The sequence below is a fragment of the Apteryx rowi genome, unplaced genomic scaffold (assembly GCF_003343035.1).
Source record: "Apteryx rowi isolate R43461 unplaced genomic scaffold, aptRow1 scaffold_36, whole genome shotgun sequence".
In the NCBI taxonomy this organism is placed as follows: domain Eukaryota; kingdom Metazoa; phylum Chordata; class Aves; order Apterygiformes; family Apterygidae; genus Apteryx; species Apteryx rowi.
The window spans coordinates 289,737-314,987 of NW_020450085.1; the positions used below are offsets into that span (position 1 = coordinate 289,737).

The 25,251-nt window shown below is 38.2% G+C and overlaps 1 protein-coding gene across 1 annotated transcript; it reads right to left on the reverse strand.

Annotated features, from left to right (window-relative positions):
- Positions 1-544: 544 nt before the first annotated feature.
- On the reverse strand, positions 545-20,901 carry NMNAT3 (nicotinamide nucleotide adenylyltransferase 3). Its single transcript, XM_026073091.1, has 4 exons — positions 20,765-20,901; positions 12,223-12,406; positions 7,923-8,032; positions 545-1,663 (listed from the first exon to the last, which is right to left on the reverse strand). The coding sequence occupies exons 1-4, from the start codon at positions 20,871-20,873 to the stop codon at positions 1,254-1,256; spliced, it is 813 nt and encodes a 270-aa protein (XP_025928876.1). The 5' UTR covers positions 20,874-20,901; the 3' UTR covers positions 545-1,253.
- Between the last annotated feature and the right edge of the window lie 4,350 nt (positions 20,902-25,251).

Sequence of the window (25,251 nt, forward strand, 5' to 3'; positions counted from 1 at the left end):
TAATTCTCGATTTTGGTGCAAAAACTATATCCTTCTATTTGTTTTGTCTGCCAAACCAGAGGACAGTGCTGAATTAGTAACCTACTTACACACAGATGTACCTAGAGTGAGTAACATTTCTCAAAAGAAAAGTTTATTGAAATTGCGGATCATTATATTCAAATCAGAGTGAAGAATATGCTTTTTGAGTGGTACTAGCTTTTCCTATCACACTGAGAAAGTGAATTCCCTTGCAAAAAAGACAACATGATAATTTCTGTGTTGTACATGACAAAAATTTGAGTTTATCTGACTGGTCTAAGAAAGACTGGACACGTTTTACTATTACAAAAAATGGTCTTTTTTTTAGGGATTGGGGTTCTTTGTTTTGGTTGTGTTGTTTTTCAAAGGGTTTGGGGTTTTTTTCTTTTGCATTGCTAGACTTCAAAATCAGCAAGAAATTACTAAGATTAATCCATCCATGAAGAAAGCAAAGAACAGAATGATCAACCACAGTTTGAAAGATTCTCATCATGATGTGACCAGCAATATCAGCAGCATTTTTGCTGTTGCCAAAGGGGGGTTCCAAGATCCTCTTGGATATGTCACCTACTCCAAGACTTTGGCAATTACTGTTACAGAAGACTGACTGGATCAGAGAAGCAAAGAAACGGACTAAATTGGGGGAGGAGGATTGTTTGCCTGTTCTTTTTAATTGGGAGGATTAAAATTGTTGTGAAGGCTGCATGTATTTTTAAGCACTTGCATGAAACAAGACTTTATTTCCATTTCTTGTCCAAACTGCCAAAACATAAACTTGCATCTTTCTCAACCTTCAGAAACAAAATTTATTCAAGGTCCCGAAAAGTCAAAGTGTAGCAATAATATATACATTTTTAAGGAAAAGTTACAATTCATTTTATTTTGCTGCTTCAGAACAGTAAGACATCTTCATGCTAAAACTGTTGTAAGATTAAAGAACTGCAAATTCAGGAAAGTACTAAGTTTGATCCTGAAGTATTACTGGAGATTTTAATAGCTGTTTTTAAAATCTTCTATTTTCACAAGGAAGCTGTTGTTTGTACATTTTAAGATATTCACCTRAGTATCCCATTTGATTAAGTATTACCACATACAGAAAGATTAATCTAAAACACCACATGAATTCAAAAAATTTTTGGCTGATGTACTTTTCCCTCACCAACAAAAACCGTCTTTCTCAAGAATTTTACATGAAAAAATGCCACCTCTGTCCATTTCATAGACTACAGTCATCAGTCATTTAGCGGGTTTACTGTTGGGTTACGCAACTTTAGAGGCTGAAGCAAGTCACCTTCATTCCTCCGCTCACTCTCTTCTGTGTAGATATTATGGTGTGTAATGTAGGAAATGACAGAATCTGGTACGAGATATTTTACGCTTAATCCTCTGCACAAGGCCCTGCGTATCTGTGTTGCACTGATTTCATTCTGAATCCATTCTTTCACTAGAAAGATATTGTGCTGAAATTTAGTTAAAAGGTCTGATTCATTGATATACTGAACAGGATCAGAGCCAGCACGGCTAACACACACCAAACCAAACTTCTCTACTATTTCTTTGATGTCCTCTTCCTTCCAGAGATTGGGTGTCTTAAATGTCTGTAGAATATCAGCTCCACAGAGCAGCTTTAATTCTGGTAGAACTGGGAAGACAAAAAGAAAGGAGAGATTTCTATACTTGCTCATTTTCCTAGGAAGATTATACTTAAAAGTTGTTCTTATCAACATTTTTTAATAGTTTACTTCTACCCCATTTTTTTTTCAAAAGGTGGCAAGAAAAATTCAGCTTAGATTTTAGATGTCTGGTCACAATTACAAGCTTTTTCAAACTCAGTGTACCTACTTTTTCATTCCTCACAGCATATCAAATATTACCTGTACAATGTTAAAGGAGAATTATTTCTTCACTCAAGCAAGCCGAAAGGGGAAGCAAAGATTAGCCTGAATTTAGCACAAGACCAGGTCAGATAAAAGGCCATATGTGGAGATAAACATTCATTCCACTTGCTACTCAGTTTGGGCTTGACCTTGTATTGAAGTTAATGGAAAAACTGGTGAATGATCGTGTACTGAGTAGACACATCTACACAGTCATTAGTGATTCCATCAGTGCAATGAGGAATGATGAACTCTCATAGCTCTGTTTTTTCTAGAGTGTTTGGCATACTGTTGCGGAGATATATTTCCTCTGGAAAATTGTTGGAAGCTGACAAATACTATCACGTGAACTGACAAAGCCAGGCTTTTAGCTTTATCTTGTCATCCTTGTTTCTTAATAAGGAAAAATTGTTAATATTGAGAGGTACTTAGAATACTGGATTTTACTGTTTAAAGAGTCAGACAAAAGCGCAATAACTGGGTTTTAACGCTGTTGCCTGTATTTTATCCTGCTTCATGTCTACAGCTAGCATAATATGACCTTCACTGTATATTTACCAGGAAAAAGGAGGTAAACTAAAGATAAACTAGCACTGCTCTAAGATGAATGCTCTATCTTTAGCCTACATCAAGGTTTTACTGATAGAATTTAAGAGATTTTTGGACATTTGTGCATACTTACTCTAAAATTAGACACAACATGTTGAAAGGTATATTTAAAAAACACATTAGTATGTTTGCAAACTAAAGTACTTATTTCACAAACTCAGTTTTATAGAAGGTACTAGTGAAAAGTAAAAAGCATTAAGGGCACAAGTTTTGTTCTTGTGTACCTATAGTATGTATTTAGAGATACTATAGAATCACAGTGTTTCTTTCCCCCCGCCTATAACATGCATGCCTCATTCAGTGCACTGATGCCAGAACACCATATACATGAGTACCAGATCTATACATTACTGGATCAGGCAGCAGTGCAAATCTGATCTGAAAGTGTGTAGTGTCAGGGCCCTGAGGGCACTCATAGGCCCTAATGGCCCTGACCAGCCTCACCTGGGGCCCCCACCCAGCCCTTGCCCATGGGCCAAGGAGTCCACTTAAGCTCAGCCTGAAGCCATCACTCCCTGCCTGAGCTGTATCATAGGAGTATGGGTCTCCAGCTCAGCCCCCAGCAATGTCCATGCCTGGCCATGGACCCTGCAGCCTGACTTCCTGGGCTGACCTTGGACCTGTCTTGTCACTGTGGACCTGCCTGGTGATCACTGGGCTGTGTCTGACCCTGGTTAACCTTATCAGACCTGATCCTGACCCTGACCTGTGGACTGACTTCCCAGGTTGACCTCAGACCTGCCTCACCACCACCAACTTGCCTGCTGGTCCAGGTTCTTGGCCGAACCTAGCTACCATCCCTTGGCCTGCCCTGCAGGTCTCGCTCAGGTACGGTGGGGCTGGGCCCTGGCTGGCGAGAGCCTGCCCTGCTGGCTGGGTTGTCACCCTCAGCTCCCCAGCCCACCATGCTGCACACTGACACGTAGACACGCTGTTGCAGTTTGCCACATTAGCCAGAGAACAAACTCGGGTTTAGCCTGTCTTATGCAGCTCTGCCATCTAAAATAGGATGGACTGCACCTTACCTAACAACCCTTACTGGTACAATAAGCTGGTTAGTTAAAACTACTGAATTTTATTTTGTTTTTAGGCAAATTTGAACCAGGAGAATGGTAACACTTTGTGTCATGTGGCCATAGCATTTTTGTCTCAGTACTAAGAGTCTAAAGCCAAATTTTCTGTATTTTGGATAAGGACCAAGAATAACACTTGACCAGTTAAATTTTTTTGTTTTTTCTTCTTTATCCAGTATATGGTTCCATTTCTTATTTGCTGCCCACTATCTAAGCCCCGATGCAGAATTATCTCTTTCCTTATGGTCTTTTCTACAGCACTTACCATTACCATCTGAATTTTTTACAAACATTAGCTAAGTATTTTCAAAACCTCCCATTTATGTGAAATGAAGGGTAATAATGGAGGAATTGTCTCTGTTTTTACATACGTGGTTGTAGATGGTTAGCACATCTGCAAATCTCATACAAACACCTTAAATCAGCCATTCAGAAAGCAAGGAACGTACCAGTGATAATATGTGACAAGCCCACCATAAGTGTCTTAACATAGGCCCAATTTTGCAGAGGTTTAGTATGCACCATTTAGTTGCTTAACTACAGCAAACATTTCTTCTCTGCTTGCGCCCCTCCCTACGCGCCTTCCAGCRCCCACAACAAGCAGGGCATGGGCGCTGCAGGGCTGCCCCCTGCGCTCGGAGTGAAGCAGCGGTACTACAGAAAGAGTAGTACTAAGTACAGGCTATACTGAAACATTCATGCCCAGGAGGATCACCGCAGACTACCCACACTTTTGAAAATGTGATTCTGGTTTGGGGGACTATAATTAGTGTATTCTGTAGGAATGTGATATTTTCTCCCCAAAACCCCACAAACTACTCAAAAAATTTTATGCTCGCACCCACAGTAGATTTACTTCTCAGATCTCTGACACCTGAACTAGTGCAGAAGTAACTGCAATAGCAGACGGTAATCCTATGTGGACCAGCACTAGAAGGGAACCAAGGGAATGAAACACTGTGAAAGAATGTCCCAGATACTTTTGACAGTTGATGAGTGATGCGACACCAAGAATCTTAGGCTTCATACAACACTGGAAGCTTTATCATGATAAATCTGACGCTCTCTGCTTCATCCTTTCTAAGCTGTCTTGTGCCCAGCTGCTCCTTCATTCCAGTTCCAATCTTGCCCTTGTCCTTCCACGCACAGATTCTGCTGCACTTTTCCAAAGTATTTCCTAGTTTCTTGTCCTTAGTTCCATGTTTAGGCAGTTTCCAATCCCCTACTTTGCAGCACCTTGCCTGATTTTTTTTTCCATGCGACATCTTGCTTTTTATTTAAAAGCAATCTCACCAATAAAACAGACTCTGTACTGTGTCTCAAGCTATATTAGAGCTAATACTACATTAAAACTTTTATAGTGTTGATGGGTTTTCTCTGAATGTACATGCATTGCACTTTGATAGATTAAACAACCAAGTTTGCTGCATGTTCAAGCTCCAGACAACACATCATCCAACCTAACAACAACAAAAGTTCAATGGAGGAACTAAAAAGGAAACATCCTAAACTAGAGGCTAACAAACTGTAGTCTAAGTTGAACAATTTGTGGGTTTTACAAAAAAGCTCAGTGTTACAATACATTCCCATATATGCTATGGCAAATGTCTGTGACTTTGGACTTCATTCAGGGGCAGTCTGCTAAGGAATGATTGGTGGTTTCCACAGTAGATAATGGATATAAAACTGAAATGGCTGCTCCACTGCTCCACCTTTTGATAAGTACAGTAGCCTTTATTTCAGGCTATGGAATATCTTGAGCAGGGAAATTTCTGCATGTTTTTGATTGGCATATCTCAGTCAATAATGCTGGACAGAGATGAATTGCAATTCCTTGCAGTGTCATTTAGGGAAGAAGGGGTAAGCTAAAGGAGAAACAGCTGTTAACACAGAGGAAGTAGCTGGATTTAAGAACCAGCAAGGTTTAATTAAGAAAGTGCATTTAGACCATGCCAGGTAAAAGCATTTGAAAAGTGACAACAGAGTTGTTCATGTGAGGCAACTCGGAGACTTAAAGTGCAAGGAATTCAGTTCACAATGAAATGAAGACAATCAGCCAGCTCTTGTAAGCAGGAAAAGAAATACTGTATGCGAAGCTCTATCTGGTGAATCAAGGAGGGATATGAAATCCTACCAGAAAAACATATGAGGAACTAAGCGGAGCATTTAAGCAGCATTAGATGTAAATAATTTCAGAAGTCTTTTCAAAGCAACCTATAATACAGTGGTTTTATCTGAATTGCTTAGCAGTATTTTACACTGGACAGTATGCTACTTTTAAATAATTAAAGCATAACAAAACACTGAACGCTTGAATGAGGATTTGGAGATGTCTTACCACCTAATTTGTTCAATAGGGGATATGTAGATTTTATGTATCATAACAACAAAATTTTCAGAACAGAGGTGAAGAAGTCCGAGCTATCCAGAGACTCTTCCAGGGTATTATAAAAATTAAAGGCTATAACAGTACTTAAGAATAATCACTCTTTGGGAAGCAGCTAGCTTTAGCTGTCTCTGATCTTTACAACTTGGACACTGAAAAACAGGGAAAAATGGGCTCCATAGTTTTTTCTCTTTCATCTTGGTGCTGAATGGATAGCACCAATGAGCTAGTCTATGTTTAATAAAACTGGAATCATTTGTCTATACCTGTCCTCAGTGAACCTTTTATTTGCAATGCATATTGAAGTGACTTGATTATTCTGTATGTGGAACAAAATCATAAGGATTAGGTCCATGCAAAGAAATCTTACAGTTTAGTAGACATACATTTAGTAGAGAAATAGCATGTTTTAAATTCAACCACCAAACCGATCTTTGTGAAAGCTTCCATTAGATGTCTGAGCCTTTTGCAAACTTAACAGAAATCTCTAATTCAACAGATCTCATTGGTGTCTCCTTGGTTTTGTTGTTTGTTTGTTTTTTTCAGGGGGGAGAGAAGGTTAAGTCACAGTTGCCTGCCATTAAAAAGCTAGCACTGACCATCATTTATTTATGAGAAAGGGGAGGAACTATAGTCTTCTCTGGAGTTCTCAGTAGCAGCCGTGCTCCACTGCATAGCATGCTAGTGACCAAAGGAAGCAGGGAGACACTGTCCCACTCCTTCTTGGTGGGCCGGGTGTTTAGTATATCCAAGTCCATATCGCTGCCCAGCCGGACAGAGTGCAGAGGGCAGAAAATGTAAGTAACAACAGTAAGCTATACTTTTCCTATTCGCACCAACAGACTGTTCTTTGGGGACAGTTGCTAGGTAGTAGAGTACAAAAAAACAATCCAGCCACTATGTTCTAGGCAAGGAAACCTACTTCTTGCCAGTCCTCCATCTCAACCGGTTTTTGCCTTTTGCTCATGACTTTAGAGGAAAACTTGTGATGACTGATCTATTCTAAACTAAGAAACTTTATGGAGAAAAAAGACTAGTTTGCACTTTTGTGCAAACTTATTTGTTTTTACATAAAAATGCAATAGAGCTTGAAATAACTACATAAAATAATAGCAAAAACAGAATTTTATACAATGGAAAATTAAAATAGTCTTAACTACTTTCACAGTATTTTTTCTGGATGCTGTAATGAGAAAAATCTGTCTTGTCACTTACCAACAATCACTAAACTCACATCAGACACAAAATTCAACTGCAGTCCAAATGCCTTATGAATTTTTTTCCCTACCATCTATAAAGATTTAACAACTTACCCTTTGGAAACCTTTGTGTAACCATGAAAAGCTCAAATATATTATTCATGTCCAAGAAGTGCTGCAAGCACTATAGGAAAAATGTAAAGTATCAGAAATCTAGCAGCATCCGAGAAAACCACAGAGCTAAGGAATATGATAAAATAGGAAATCCTAAGCTGACTGTGTTTCTAGAATATGCCCTGCTTTTAGTGTCAACAAAAGCTTTTTTATCCAAATATGCAGTAAACATCAACGCAGCAGCATCACTGGTGTGGTATCTGTGTACTTTGTTCACTGCCTAACATTAGAATAACAATTACAGGTAATCCCTATACTTTTCAGTATTATTTGTTAATATACTCTATGCTTTGCAAAACCAAGAGGGCCACAGCTTACATCTCTGATAAAGCTTCAGGAAATGCTTATAAAACTAAGAATTAATACAACAACCCTCAAAATAAGTCTCCTGTCTGTGGGAGTTACTGCAAGGTAAGTGCATGAGCAGTCACGCTGGCCTTTGGACGCCTTGCTTTTGGCAGGCAGCTGCAGCCCTTGCAGCCTACCAGTTACCGCTTCCCCTTTCCCACCAGTTAGGCTAAGCTGGTGGAGGTGCGTTGTTTTCAGTGCTAAACAAAGAGTGCTGTTACGGTTCTGAACCAACCTGTGTGCTGGGAGGAAAGGGAATCCCCTGGAGGTCTCTGTGTGGGCCGCTTGTTTGCCATGAATTCCTGCCTGGACTGGAGCGAGCGGAGTGATTCATTGTAATGGTGCCTGCATTTAAAATAAAGCTTCTTTGTGAAGTAAGCCTCTCAGAGGTGCCCAAAGGGATTGCCTGGCGCTTTCAGTCTGCTTTAATGCACTTTGGGTTTTAATACAATTTGTTAGGATTTCACCATATTCATTCTATTAGAAGATTAGTATCAATGTAGTTAACATTTTGCACAATTCACAAGCAATCTGTGTAACTGCATTGTTTTTTGATTCCTTTTGAAACTCTACCATTATGACAATGTTGGTAGCAACATTATATTTAAAGCATTATGGAGGTTTTTGCTTGAGACAGGATTAAACCACGCTCCAGTCACTACATTTAATTTCTTGATTAAATATAGCACCTCAGACATGATGATGTTTCTATAATGTGCACTCTTTAAAACAGTTTTCAGAAGGGGACATTCCTGTTCTCTCTCATCCTTCTCTCCCCAAAAACATATTCCTTGAATTTTCCCCATCATCTTTTTCCCTTTCCTTTTAATTAAAAGAGTTCTAATCCTGAGAAATACAGAATTTCCTCAAAATATACAATTCTCGTAAGATTTTAGACATCTGGTATGCTTCTAGTTTTACTGAGTTCAGATCCCTAAAGGCAGGTAAGGATCCTTTTGTCAATTTTTCCAGTTTTATATTACTTTCTTCTTTTGCTGCTCCTAATCAGTGTTGCTCCACTCTAATAGTGGTGTTGCTACCTCACTCTGTCGATAAGGGGCCAGGGCCCATTCTTTGATCCTGAGGGCACATGGCCATCTTAGATCCATACAACTAAACTCTCTTCCTTCCAAATCAGCATAGCCTTGCCTATTTAGAGCAGTCCCTGCTTTATACCACCATCCCGATCCACGCTTGGGCATTGTTTGAGAGTAGTGATTGACCCCAGCCAAAATTGTTTCAGGAAGCTGCTGCCAGCTAAACAGGACGGGTCGTCACAGACAAGTACTCAAGCCCATGTCCTGTCTATCTAGTACAGATACAGCCACAGTGACAGGTCTTATATAACAGTTTCAAAGCAAAGATTATAAGTCACAAGGCAAAGCTCTGCCCTTAACTCAGTCTGAATTCAGTGTGTATACAAAGCCATAAACAACCCTTTGAATGTCTGGCCTAAGGAGTGAATTTACAGTTTAGTGATTTAAACATACACTCTTCAAATTACGCAAATACTTTGGGCCACAGTAAGTGGCACTGGTGCCCAGAATATGCACCGAGACAGGCTGCACAGTCATCTCCAGGCATTTCTGATGCTCAGCCATTGGCTAAGGAAACTGTATAGACAAGGGGTGAGAGACATATGAAGTAGAGAGTAGGTAGCAGTGGCTTGACCTGGGCCTTGCTACATTTATATTTTTAATCCTGCCTTGTAAACAGGCTGATGCTATGTATAGTCGAGTACACTAACTTCATGTCATGGCCTGACATTCATGGGCCTTGATTCAAAAATAAGAGCTCACTGCAGGACTAATGTTACAAGTACTGGAAAATCTTACCTGTTGAAAGGTCTGTTCAATAGTCATTTTAAATGCTGGAGGGTCTGGGTTATTTTAAAGAGACATCAAAATGGACAAACCAATCTGTCAGTTTATCAAGTATTTTCTGAACTATGTATGAAGCTTCCAATAACTATGTAATTATGTATCATAAGCACAGTTCAGCAAAACTTGTTGGATAAGACAGATATTTGCCAATTCTAAATTAATTTCTAGTGTATCTGTACTGCAGTCAAATCTAGGTTACATAAAGGATGAATGCAGTTCTTTGCTTACTGACAACATTGTTTTCTTGCCTAGAAAGAATTTTCAGGAACACTAACCAGCTGGGAAATATCTCCATTGCTTTCTCTCCTCCTTTCTGAAAAAAGCCTTGGAGTAGTCTCCAAAATTTCCGTATTTACTTAAGGTAACAGGCAACTGATAGCATTGTCATAAATGAGGTACCAGCTCTGCTGCTTAAAATTCTTCTGTGTCATAACAATTCAGGAGCTTTGGAAAAATCTACAGATTTTGATGAAATATGACAATTTCATCACATTCAGGTGAAACAAGTACTGTAGGAAAAAGCCATTCATGTGTCCCTTCACAGGACACAGTGTTCTAACACAGTTAAGTGTGCAATTCAAAATACTGATATGAAGAGACATTTACGTATAATAATGCTTTGGCCTTTGCCTTGCAATAGCAAAATCTCTTTCTGTTGGTCCTGAAATTTCCTAATTGAGGGGGCTTACAGTGAAGGCAGCAATCAGCTTTTAACTTCTCAACTGGGGGAACAGTCTATAGACGAGATCTTCAAAAGTTATGAATTAGCACAGATCCATAGTGAACCATTGCCTATTTACAGTAGGCAAGGATCTAGCTCTAATGCTATCTCTTCTTTAATATTCAAGTGTGGCACTAAAATACAACGGAAATAGCTGCCTATGCCATTTCATTAGAATGGTGCTTCCCCATTCAAGGGACGGGGTTCAGCACTAGGTGATGATACTGGTTCAGCTCATTAGTACAGGACATCATTTGAAAAAAACTGTTCCTATTGTTCTTGCTTTAAGCTCATTTCTTTCTTTAACAGACATGCATTTTACCATTTTGGACTCCATTTATAAAACTAGAGGTTCACTTTCTAGGCCAACAGGAAGTTTGGCTGTTCATACTACACTGATACTATTTTCCCTGAAGAAAAAGATATACCTATAGGTTTTATTTACAGTATCTCTTATCCTAAAGGACTCTAAAGTGTATTTACAATTTACAAACCCAGTCTTGCAGGTAGTACTCACTTCATTTGAAGCTGTGCAAGATCAAAGCCTTTTTAAGTAGGATCACCTAATCTGTAAGATCTGTCGCTGCTTCTCTGGAGGAAAACAGCTTTACAGAACTAAAGTTTGGGAGAGGAATCCCATACCCAACTAATTCTGCAGGACAGACCTTCTGGTGATTTTTCACACTGGAAATGCCAGTGCGAACCCATAAAAGAACAGGGAAGTGTTGGCAAAGACAGGGTAGCATTGCCCAGTCCTAGAGGGGGAAAAGGAACAGAGCAAGAGGATGGCTGTGCCCACCCACTGAAGCAAAGAAAAGCCATAGTAAAAGGCTGCAGTAGCTGTTTTGTAAGCAAAGTATGTACAGTATTCTTATGTATGCTTTTGTAAAGTAACGTCTGTTTTCTTAATGGCTTTTGCATAGGAGCTTTCTGGGCAGTTCCTGGCAGGCCCATGTTGGAGTCTTAAGCTGCACAAGCACTATTTTCATTTAGAAAGTACCCTAGAAAATGTGGGTATGAAAGATGAATCATTATACTTCTTACAGCACACTAGCTTTCTTGAAGGACTTCCATGGAAATACACTTTAGCAATATCAGTTGACTCCTTCTATAGTATCCATATTTCCAAAGAGTGGTTAGCACAAGAAGTTTGTGTTTTCATACCTTGCCCCACAATGCATTTTTTACTAAGACCAAACATGCAGGCAAAAGGCACATTTCAAGGTGCTTAAATCAAATTAACAGGTTCTGGACAAAGATTGGTTTTTGCCTTCTAGCGCAAAAACACACAAAACTCAACAATTTTGAATAAAACATCAGCAGTTATGGACTTGGGTTTAACAAGCCATGAGAGTTAATAAGAAATCTTTCAAAGTATGAACAGATAAAACTACAGGCATAATAATGAGCGTCAAAATATCTAATCTAGAAAAGGGATACTCCTGAAGAACAGCTTTGTTTGTAAACTTTCTTATTTTCTGATTAATATCTCTGTATTACCTGCTCAGAGACTTAAAAACTAGAGAGATAACATGAGAGTGAAGAACTTCACCACGTAACTCTTCCAGTGACTACAACAGGGCCCATTCTTGGCAAAAAGCTCTCTGCATGGCATCTCATGACTTAAACGCCACAAATGCTGTACTGTAGAGTATTGCGTATGTTTGGGGAAAGCCGATCTGCTTTGCACTAGGAAATGAAAGACTCCAGGTGGGCAATTCTGGTTAGATAGCATTTCTGGAGAAAAGTGACGTGAATTTTCATTGTCCACAGATCTAATACTTTATCTCATAGCAGATGATGCCATGAACAGACATGTTCTGCTTTGCTTGGGTTTTTTACATGAGTCAGTTCTGTACATTGATTTGGTAACCTGACAGATCTCTGGCAATCACTAGCTTCATAAAGAAAAAAAAAAGTCATGTAATTACCCTAATACTTTTACTGTCTCTGTCCATGTCTCCTGCTCACTCTCCCATGAATCAACTCGAATCCAGTCAGATGTCTCCAGTGCAAGTTTAGCCATTGCTATCCGGTGCTTGGCTGAAACCAAGCCTTTCTTTCTGTAGTCGTCACTGACTGGAGACATTATGCCTTCAATCACCTGATACCTTCCTGTGTAAACAAAAAAGAAAATAATCATCTTCACAGAACCTAGAAAATTTAGGGTGGAACAGACCTCTGGAGGTCATCCAGTTCAACCTCCCGCTCAGAGCATGGTTAACTTCAAAGTTATAGAAGGCCATGAACAATCTGATCTATATATTATTTTTAATACTAGGAAAAGGTAACTTAAAAAATTGAAGAGCTACCTTCCTGTTCTTCTTTGAACTGCTCACAATTACTATCAACATATCTATCCTAATAGATAATTCAAAAAGGAAAGCTGGATGAACATACAATTTTCAAGCAAGTAGAAATATATTTATAATTTATGATGCAAACTATAAGAATTGCTGGATATAATGAATTTTTTGTTCTAATAATTGTTTCATACAGCTTTTAGATAGTCAGAATAATGAACATCTTAACTGACCACTGCTTTCTTCTTAAGCCTCTGATGCTTGCTATTTATCACAATCATTGTGGCTTCTCATTGTGTTAAAAAATTTTAACATATTACTGGGACTGTGATTAATGTGAGTCAGGCAAACAGGAAGATTCAAGAACAAACGCAGGGCTAATTTACGACACTATGGTCCAAATATCAGCTTAGCAGCCATAAAACTCCCTTTCTAGCTGGTTGATCATGTTAATTAAATGTGAAAATACGCCCATATTTTTCTATTTCTGTAATGTAGTCATTAACAGAACAAGCTCTTTTTGTTAGACTTTGAAGTTCTGGCTTCCAGTCAGGAAACAGAAACAGATAAAAATGTAACTATCATTTGAGTAAATCAACAGAGAAATAAAGTGCTGGTATGAGTTACGTCCCTCAAAGAGACAGAAACTGAGAGTTGAGAAAGGGTGTTTCAAAAAAAAAGAAATGAAACAGAAAATGATTTCTAATGTAGCGCATGCATTTTATATAGCTATGGTAAATACACTGGCAGGAAAAAATCCTCTTACTTTTTTCTAATTCAGTTGATTCAACAGAGAAATCCTGAGACTGGTGCAAGTTTTCTCTATTGCTTTGCAATGAAAATGATACTTATTGGCTCATAATTAATTGCTGATATTGGAACATGACAACAGTTTGGAGTTAAACTCCTAAATCACCATTAAAATCCACTGGGATTTACAGGCCTGTTTTCTGTGAAAGCTTCAGTCCAAAATATCCTCCCTTTTAAAACATTCTCAGAATAGGCAAAACGGTCAATAGAGCAAGATAAAATATTCCAGAAATGTGCAAAGATGTGTATATATTTAAGTCCCTCTCTTGACCTGAAATTGAAAATAACAGTCTCAAATAGAAGAATTTTTTTCTTCCTCTAGGGCTCAAGAAACGTAGTTCTTCGAGGCCTACATGTCTCCATACATTGCAGGGGAAGTAGAAGCCTGAAAAAGACTTCAGATATTTATTTTGTACATGTTTGTAGGCTTTTTGTCTAACCTTTAAAAGATTTTTGCTCTTTCCATTTTTGCACTCGCTTTAAGTGAACTTGTTATCTTTGTTTTCCTAAAAAGAGTAATTTTCCTCTGCTATTGGATTGTTTAGATCTTTTTGTCTTACATGGTTAAGTTTCTCTATTGAATGGATATAGGCCAACATTTTTTGAAGGTGGGCTATGAATGTACATGTAAAAATCCTTCAGGCCATTAAGCGACTTTGTTTTTCAAAACGTACCTGTCAACAGCAGCAAAAATGTCCTCCTGTTATTAATTTAAATTATCTAAGAACTACTTAGGATAACTAGTTAGAAAACTAAACATAACAAAAGTTACAAAACCAAAAATATCCTTTAAACATGATCAAATATTATTAAGGAAAACGGGTGTTTAATATTCTGAAATCACTGTAAGTTGTCACAAACCAACACAAATTGTAATGCTGAATTAGTTTAGTAATACAAAGACAATTTGTCGAGTACTAATTTCCTGTCAAATGGTAGTGTATTTCTTTGGGACTTTTAAAGATATAATTACTTCTAGTAGTCAGTCAGGGATTTATTATTAGAAACTTTGAAGAAAATAATCCATTATACAAAAAGTAAATAATAAAAGTAAATAGTCACTATACAAAAAATAACATAAATATTTCCATATATTTGACTCCACTGCTACTCATCCTCTCCTTAGCATCAGAGGAGACTCCACAGCGGACTGGGAGGCTCTGCAGCTTTCTGGTGCTGTGCTGCCCAGGGAGCAGGAATGAGGCCACCGCTCTTCTCCCTTCTGTCACCTCCAGAGCAGGTTGGAATAGGACTTTGTGTCCAAGTGCTGCTTTATTTCACTCCTTTTCCAGGATGCTGCTAACTCCTCTGATTGCATCATGCAATTTTGTTCCTTTTTCCAAGTCACCCCTTATATTGCTTTGTCTTTCTGTCATCTTTTGAGCTTTAGATTCCTCTTCTCTTAGGTCAGTCTTTTCTTTGGATTTTATTAAAGTTTGTCCTATATTTTAAAAATAAGGTATAAAGCTATACCATGAGATAATACTGTTCTAGCATAAACAAAGTTCCTAGGAACTTAACTCACTGCTGAACAGTAGCTACAAACAGAAGCCTCTTTCGCACTCCTGGGACAGTTGGGAATTAGTTAGTTTATCCAGCCTGATTTTCTATGCCAGTGTAACTACCCCAAATAATATCTTCCAGGTGAGACTTTAAATTTGCAGCATGTCATTACAAACAGGCAGTACAAATGTGTACTACACACATGTAATGCCATTACCGAAGGATGTGTGTTTCATGCTTAGTTTACTGGGGGGAAAATTTACTTCCATTGAGATGGTTCCATGTGACTGAAAACAACAGAAGAGCCAGCGTATTTATTTTAGTGTAGTTTGGTACCTTCCTGTTAGACTGCAAAGCTTTGAAAATTTCACTGATGTAGGCTTACATAAAACTACTACAGATTATATGCCAATCTCATGTCTAGGTTACCATGAAACACCTTATCGTGCAGCATTCAGCTTTCCACAACTACATTTTATAATAGAAAACCAGAGTTAGACTTGCTGGTAACTTCTATGACATTAATTAAACGTGACACCAACTCAAAGCCAGGGAATATGCATGTTTTCCCTTCCTGTAGATATGGATGTTAGTTTAAATACTGTATAGCTGTCAGCCACAAAACCCATCTTTCCTTAAGCAAGACAACTGCTCTTACTCATTGCCCATCTGAGATTTCTGTCCTGTGTATCCAAAATTTGTAAGCAGGAGCCAAAGCAAATTCCCTGGGCTTTACGTTTCCTTCTGGAGACTTCCTCAGTTTCCCCTTCAGCACCAGACTAACAGTCTGTCGCTGCTGCCCAGCAGCGCAGTGGCAGGATTCGGCCCCGGCGGGCCAAGGAGCCGCTGCTCCCAGGTCGCTCGCTGGCAGCGGGGGAGCGGCGCGGCTGCCCGCCGCACAGGGGGGCTCAGCACAACCTGYGTCTTCCCACGGCCCTCAGATCACTGTGCGTCGGTACGAACAGTCGCAGGACACAGCAGTGCCAATTTTTGGTCTGGGTTTTTGAAGGTTTGTCCAGGAAGCAGCGTTTTCTCTACCTCATTAAGCCCGTTCACAGGGCATGAGGTTACCCACATGTATAAATTTTCACAAAATGAGGCTGATAAGAAATGCAAATTTTACTGCACAGTACATACACAACATCAAATACATAAACAAAGAAAATCCCTCTGCTGCAGAGTTAGTCCTCTTGTGTTACCAAAATGGCAGCTATATAAAAACACACAATAAAATGATATAAACCTCCCTATCAGAAGTGAAGGACAAAATGTCCACTAGAAAATAGTTACAATCAGTCTCATATTTTAACCATCTAAGAGGCACACAGCAGCTTACGTTAAAAATAATTTTCATTTCTTCACTGAAACAATTAGTTACACACTTGCTTTTCAGAATATGGTTAGTTAATTATATTATTGAATTTCTCTTACTAAGTCTCTATGTGTGACTACACATACATTAAAATGACATTAAAAAAATCTGTATTCAAGTAATAGTAATGGTTTGCCCTGAACTCACAAGAAATCAGCAGTATTCCTCACTGAACTCTCAAACTATTAATGTTAGGAAAATATATACAATGATTTTTCAGTGTTCTATTTAAACCAAAATGTTAATCTTATTTACAGGTTATATTTAATTGGGGGGGAGAGGGGAGTTATCCAACATGTTTGTCCAGATGCCGAGGCGGAGGGGAATTAAAAACAAACAAACAAAAAAACCCTACAACAACTAGATACAAGTAATCCCAAATATCCGAGTTGTTCAAAAGTGCTTACAGATAAAATACCAAAAGGATACCAATCCTATGCTAACCTCCTGTGATGTGCAGAGATTGCCGAGCATGGAAAAGGAAAAGAAAAATAGACAAGACTTTTTGCTTTATGTTCAGTCACCTTCTGTGAGGAGAATTCAACAGGAAGAAAATCAAAGGTGTAAACAATTTAGTGATCATTACATTGAAAGTCAAAATAAACCACAAATACATCAGAGGAGTAATGGACAATCCTTTGGGATATCTCTTCACAGGATGGATGGCTTTACCTTCACCACTTCACAAGCAAGACTGCTTGAGAGACGCAGTGAAACAGATGAGGTGTGCAGAGGTTGTAGTGACAGAGGCCATACAAGTACCTAGACAAACACAAATCACATCCATCTCGTGGGGTGAACTACAGGGCCCGAAGATGCAGATTGACCTCTGTAGTCAGCCAGCCATTCTAAAAGACACTGTGGCTTCAGAAACTCGCCTCCAACAGCTGAGTAACTGAGGATGCACAATGATCAGTCCCCAAATAAATGCCACACATCAAGTCTGTAATAAACATTTCATAGCAAGACCTCAAAATACCATTTTGCTTATACAGAGTTCATTGGATTTGGACAAAAACAAGGAAAGGCAGTATCTTGAGAGCTGTGAAAATTAGTATTTCCTCCAGAAAGGAAGGATAAAACCACCATCTTGGGAGTAACAATATGAATAATAAAGTATAGTAGCTCTATTCATAGGACAGCCTATTCTGAAATTCTCTCCTTCACGCTGACTCTTGTGAGGATGGTAACAGGACTGAGAAACGGCGGTTCTCCTTGGGGATGCTCCCGGTGACTGGGATTCCAAAGCCAAGTACAGGGCATAACCCACACACCACTGCGAGCAGGGGACACCAACCCTTTATTTCAGCGGGTTTTAGATAAAGACAAAAAACGCGTGGAACAGAAAGACAAATATTCTTTTTCTGCTTAGAAAAGCATTCAGGAAAAGATTAGGAGCTAAACTGCATGCACCAATAACAGTATTCAGAGAAATGAGTTTTATAAAACAGAAGGATTTTCTTTAGGAACGTGCTGTATCTTGAACTGCCTTAAGATCTGTATTTTGGTTGCTTTGATTTGCACATCTGCCTGCATATGAAGCAACTGCAAAGTATGCTCTGTAGCTTTAATTCTTCCTGGATGCTAAGGCACACATACATCCCTCTTCACACACCTTTCAAGGATAGAGCCTAGTACAATCAATCAAGTACTGCTCTATTTAAGCAAGCGCTGCTGTATATCTTGTAATGCAAAGCAAGGATTTGTTTCCTTCTCATTTTTTGGTTCAGCTAATTCTAACTAATGCGTGTCAATATTTATTGTATAAGCAATGAGTAACCACTGCAGGTCAGATCCTATTCCAGTCGCATACCTGGGGTGCTATACACACTACCCAGACACTAGGATCAAAGCTGGGTTGTTGTTTTTTTGTATAGTTTTAATATTCCAGTTATCAGAATTGCTGCAGGAAAACAAATTGATGTCTGTGCATTTATGCTGAGTTGCTGCTGTTATGATCTGATCCTATCCTTTTCTTGAAAATACCAGTACATTTCAATCAGATGCAGCCCCTGAACAGCATGCAACTCTGAATTCCTGAGTCTGCTCAGTGACTCCTTGGACCTCTCGGCTGTGGATGCTGCATCTGACACAACCAGTGCCTCATGTTTTTCCCACATTTTCATAAGCTAGTAACCCTTTTTCCTTCACCTCCCATTTCTGTCTGTGTCTCATCATGGATACAAACATCTCATCTTTCATTCCCCTTCCTTTGCCCGGTATCTCTTCCAATCTTGTCTGTAAACTTTGTGATGTTATTATCCTCCACTGGCAATACCTGGGAAACACGGTTCTAAATATCTTAAATAGGTTGACTCTAGTACTGCTTTTATGACTATACGGACAAATATGTGAAATATAGTCATAGAGAGAAATATGAGTAGCTGACATTAGGTATTAACAGACTGTGAAAAAGCACTGGGCGCAGTCAGTACAAGTTTCAAGAAATGCTTTTAAAACAAGGGATTGAGTCAGAGATAAAATTTTCAGTATGTGTGAGGTTGTGGAAAGAGTCATATTCATATCAGTAGAGTCAAAATTCAGACAAGGAGAAACATTATCTTTAGAGTTATTCAGTCATGTGTAGATGTGTCTGTTGTATTTAGAAGGTAGTCATACAAGATTTATCAACAGATATTAACAGAAAAAGGATGAATTACTTGACATGTGGCACTGAAATTGCAAATACAGCTTAACATATACAGAAACTCAATGAAATGCCCTATTTAAAATAGGAACACATGAAACATAAGATCAGATGTTATTTGAAACTGAAACAATGTGCAAAAAGCTGGCAGCAAGAATTACTGGAGATGTTAGTCAGGATATGTATCGGGGTGGTCATGTCATTCATAACAGTAAAATTTGATTGTGAAGACAACTCCGGTGAAGCTATTACACAACGCGTATATTCTGCCTGATTTGTGATTGAGCAGAAATACTGAAGCAGCACCAGAAGTAAGAAATTCTCACAGCCTAGAAAACATCACTCCTCACGCTCGGTACTTTTCCATGCATTCATCGTGCACCTTAGCTCCAGGATGATGCCCCTGTTCCCAGCTGAGCAGGGAATCGACACAGACTATGGCAGACCACTACACCCCTTTAACGAACAAGCCTTTGCGGTGTACAGCCGCTGTCCCCAGACCCACTATCCGCTCCCAGTCTGCCGCTGATTCTGTCCATAGGACACTACAGGAGTGGAAACAGGACAAAAATCATGAGAACGACCAGTTAAATTTCTGGGTGGGAATGGTTCTACCATAAAAGAGGAATCCAGAATTGATCACATTCAAGTTTTGATCATTTTTACAACGTGTTGCAAAACCCTTCTGTTAGAGAAACTGTCCTTACCAATGCCAGAAAGACTATATTTGTGTGTGTATGTATGTATAAATATATATGTATGTGCTTTATACAAACACACACACACAAACACACATATATAAAAATAAAATCTTCATTTATAGTTACTTCAAATGAAGCTACCTCTACATGGGATGGGAAAAGCTTCCACAAGCTAATTGTGGTTTCTTGCTTTTGCAGAGGCACCAGGTTAAGCGTTCAGGAACAGCAATGATAACAGTGTAGGAAGCCCAGACACAAATAAATTCTCCTCCTTTAGTGCATGAAGTACTGACAATAGTAAGTCTCCACACATTAAACTAAAAAATCAAAAGGCAAGTCACACCCTATCCAAAACTAAGCACTGATGACAAAGAGTTGCAGTGCAATGCGTAACTTTTACTTCAGCCTTTCCAGCTCTCAGTGTGAGTAAGGGGTGGTGTCTGGTTACACAGATGCTGTAAGGGACCAGGGAATAACCGTGAGGCCCCCAGACCCTGCTCCGCCGAAGCTTTTCCGATTCTTGCTCAAGCTCCTGATGCTACCTGCTGTTCTCCTTTGCTGCTGAGACTTTCTGGCTTGCTGACATCTAGGTCGTCTGACCTCCTTTTTTAGGAAATTATTTTGCTGAGGGAGATAAGTTCTATTTATTAATAAAGATGGATAACGAATAACTAATGTTTCATCTTTTCTCCAGATTTACCTGGTAGTTGCAACTGCTAACTGTAACACTTGTTCATAATAAATTCCGACATTAACATAAAAGCATGAAATTGTAACATAACTGTTTCTTCTCAGTTTCAAAATCGTTAAGCATACTTTCACCAGATTCAGCCTGTTCCACGAATATATCCTAAAACTGCTAATAAATCTTTTAAATTCAGTTGTATGAACACTCATTATAATACTTCTTTCATGTAATCAGTGAAAGAGGTAATGCTAGAATTTCTATATTGAATATGCCATGAAAGCCTCATTTTGAATTATCAATAAAGAATAATAAAATTAAGCAAGTAGTAAAGTGACAGCTCATCTATCCTGAATCGCAAAAATGTAAATGTAAATGTAAAAAATGAAATGCAAAAATGTACCTTTCACAGTAAAACACAATGTTTGTGGTCCAAACAACACCTTACTGACCTGTTTGGTGCAGGTGATCTCTAGCCAGCTCAAATAAACGCATATGCATATTTGTGATGGGGTTAAAGGAGCCACAAGCTAGGAGAATGAGAGGTATCCTGCTCTTCATTCTGACACCAAAACATTAACACTCCACCCTAAGGAAAAAAAATTAAAATAAAAAAAGACAAACTTGACAAAGAGTAGTCTTCCCACTGTTCCTCAAAATAAATGGAACATTGTTTTCAGAACTCTTGGAACCCCAGTAAAGTGTCAAAAGATGAGCGCGCGCTGTCATCACTGCACACAGAGAATACTAGCTCAGAAGCATGAGGGTTCTTTGGTATTAATGAGGAGAGCATCAGCAAATTCTGTTTCCCCATATACAGAAACAGAAGGAAAATAATGTTTCTAGAAATTCATATTGTTTATTACTTACATATTGGTTATTACTTTAAAGTGGTTTAAATAACTTATTTTAATCATGAATTAAATCAGCAAGGTTTTGATTCTGATTAAAATAATCCTGATTAAAATAATGTATTTTAATCTTCTGTTGCATTTACACATTGGGGTATTCTCTTTGAGAAAGACTGATTATCACTTGATGTTATTCTTGAAAATACATGGAATTGCAGCTAATTGCGCCTTTTAGAGTAAACTTGCTTTATGCTAACTGTGAAGTTATTCGATACTTATACACATCTGTTATATGCTCTTCATGTATTTATTCAGACCGTTTTTATTGCATTACAATAACATTTCTTATTTACTAAACAATTTATTCTGTGATAATGACATATCAAACCCCATTTTGGGTGGAAACCAGAATTCAAATAAAAACATAAAAACATTTTAAGATACATTTCCATTAGCTACCTACATTTACCTTTAATATTACAGGGGGAAATAAGTTATCAGAATGAATTCTGCATTTAAAACTGTTTATTAGCTAATAAAGAAAATATTATGCAGTTAATGAATCAAATTGATGGTTTCTGACCACCATATCCTCTAGAAACTCAAAAACAGTAAACCTCATCATCTTGCATCTAATTTTTTACTTAGCTTAAAAGAAACAGAAGTTTTCATATTCCTTTTCCAATTTATTTTAAATAAATGAATTTTTGCATTGATATATTTGAGTAAGTTTCAATGAAGAAAAATTATTTCTTCTCATGGAAAGAGCTGTCATATTCACTGCCTCAGCAACATTTGTTCTAAGTGTTCCATAAATAGCTGATATTGTCAAATTCAGCTTTACAAAAATGAAAAAAGCAAATATGCTCTATTTGAAAATTATATTTAAAGTAAATGGAAATAGATTGCAGTAAGTTTAGGCTTAAATTCTGTTGATCTAAGTTACAGAGTGTTTTAATTGCTTAAAAATATTACCTTTGTCCACAAATGCCCATAAATAATTCCTAAAGATTTTTTCCCTGTTCTTACTTAGAAAACTTCAAAAATAATGGTTAAAGCAAAGTCAAGTTGATGTTTTATAGTTGCAAACTCTATTAGTTCACTCACAGAATTTACTTTAGCATCTATAACTGAAGACGAGGAACTCTGCTGTGTAACAGCATTCAGTGTTCCCAGCAACAAGTTTTAATAATGTCTCTTGTAAAATGTTGGCAGTCTGCAAACTTTCTATAGAGAAAATTATTTGGAGCATACATGCTATCTATGCCTTTGTCATCCAGTAAGGAATATACATATTAAGATGCTTTTATGATTTTTTAAAATTTTATTCATTTATCTCCCATCATACTCAGGCAGAAGTAATAGGGGAGAAGAGACCCTGGTTAGAGAGCCACTGAAAGTCAGCAGCAGTTTTATGGTCATAACTGTAGCACCTGAATACAGCAATATCTCTCTGCCCTGGTTTACTACCCTTGTACAGACATTAACAAACTCATACATGAAGGTTGTATGTAAACTTTATAGGTTCTTTCTCTGGAAAAGTCAAACTCAGCGCAAAGTCTTCTGTTGTTTAATATCCGCAATTCTTTAAAGGTGTCTTGATCTTATAGGGAAAGGTCTTTTCAGCTTGAAATAGGTAGCAAAACATTAGTGTCTGTAGTTAACTGAAAAAGAAATTGCTGTCAGGACATGGAAGTGTTCTCCTACAGTCCCAAGCACCTGCTACATGAATTCTGCTACCTCAGTGCTCTGCTCTCAATGATAAATTGATTAATTCCAGACGAAGAATTTCCTAGAAGCAGGAACTTCTTAGAGTAATAACTGTAATAACATTGCTCAGCACCCAGCCCTGCAGACAGGCTTATACAGTCTTGTATGACAACCTAAAATCAACACCACATTGCTATAACCTTACCCAAAGGCCAAGCAGCACTAACCAGCACCCCTCTCCTGCACAAACCTGTCTGTTCACGGGGGGAAACACCCACCCGCTGTTCCCTGTGTTGCAGCTTCGGCAGCAGCACTAGCTCTCACACCTGCTCGTTGATGGTTCTGGTGTGCGCTCTCTTCTGCTCTGCCTAAGTGTAGTTTGCATTTCAGTGCTTTCCTTCACCATCTTGAAAGTTATAAACTGAATCTTTTGTTTCGTTTTTCTTAAAAGAAACTTTTCATTCTATAGACTTCACTCATTCTCACCTGAGAAAGATGCCCTGGATGGTTTGATTGCAGCTCTTACTCAGTTATACCTCAGGGACTCTAGGGGAAGGCTTCTAAATGCTGTAATTCCTAATGATAGCCAGGCAGTACTGCTAATGGAAACTCAAAAAAAGGAAAAAAGAAAAAAAGAAAAAGAAAAGAAAAATTCAAACCAAAAATATACTAACATTAAACATGCAGTAGAAGCATTTCAAAAGATATTATACACACACCCATATATATATATATATAAAAAAATATGTATAAATAGATATATAAATAAAAAACAAAAAAGCAGTCTTTTAATTCCTACTATCCCCTATACACTGTATCATAAACTTATTCAACAGGTCCAGTATAATTTCTAAGATTTCAAACTAACTTTCCAGGTTCAACTGCTTTCTCTCCTTGATTGCCTATCCAAAATAGGTAAAATTTTCCATGCTGCTTAGAAGACCAGCAGGTTAAGATCACTTCAAACTGGAGCAGGTGGAAATACATACCCCTAAGGCAGAGTTTTGGGTACCTCTCGTATTTTCGATTGAAAAGGAGGAATCCTGGAAAAGGACCCCAACTGGACTAAACTCCAGGTGTTTTCTTCTCTTCATTTTGATTCTGAGGCTCTTCCCTGAGAATGTTTTAAGATGTCAGTACCCCAAACACTCTTAAATAGTGCACCTCTTAAAAAAAAAAAGTTATGCAATTTCCCTTTTCCTCCATTTACTTTTTCTAGTAGAACCCCAGTACATTTTCTGGCTTCCCTTACAGCTACCAATGTAAGCTTCATGCCACAGGGAGAAGAGATTCCTCCCTGCCCACAGCAGTCTTGCCATTTGAGTCTAGCCACATACTAGTAAACCTAAAATGCCTTAAGTGCCTAAAATGCCTTGAGTGAAAGCAGAAGAAAACATTCAAACCAACCCACTGTTTAGGAAATAGCCCTGATTTAGCAGTAAGATGAGCTGTCCTAATGGTGATCCCCCAGCATAAAATGACATATACTTGGATCTACAGTAACTGAGCTCATCGGTGTTGGTTCCCATTCCTGGAGCCCTTCACACTGAGAAATCAGTGGCAATGCACCTCATGTCTATTGAAAATAATTATCACTGTTCAACATGAGTAAATAAGGCATAAGTATCCACATAATTAACTAAGGGTTTAAAATCATTAGAACAGTACCCAAAATAACAGAAAGTGGAGAATCGACTGATTTTTAGCTAAGCTCTCTTCAGAAATCAAACAGAAGAGAGAGAGGTTTAAAAATCATATTCTCTTGACCTGTTCCTCCAACGTGATCCCACAGCAGTGGGATCCTTTAAGTGCTGTGGCATTCCACTGTTCCTAAGTTACAAACTTCAAACATTCAACATGTACAAAGTCATCTGTAGCTTACATATGCATATATGAAGCAGGTTGTCCTTAACTACTTGCATCAACTGAATACAAACTACAAACAAGTAGGTGACTGTGCTGGTTATCAGGCACTTACTGAGCGCACAGATTGTGCCAGGGGAACATATTTCTATTTCTCATGTTCCATAAAATAAGCCATTAAGCCAGTTCTGAATACTTCATGAAGTTGTCTCCCTTGCCAAATGGCCTTCAGATCAAGAAAGTAGCAGTGAGTTAGTAAAAGTTTGCATTATTTTAACTATGCTAATACCAGTTTGCACCTATTAGTTGCTACATGGGTTTGCATCTACTTAGTGGATTAAATAATTTTTGATGAATTTGTTCCCTAGCAATTGTCCCTATATAATAAATATTCCATTAATGCTGTCCCATAAAACGTACAAGTGTCCCCTCGTATTGCTGCTCCCAACTCATGCTGAAATATGAAGTCCCCTGTGAAAGTTGTGCACAGGTAATTCAACTGTTAATCCAGTTTT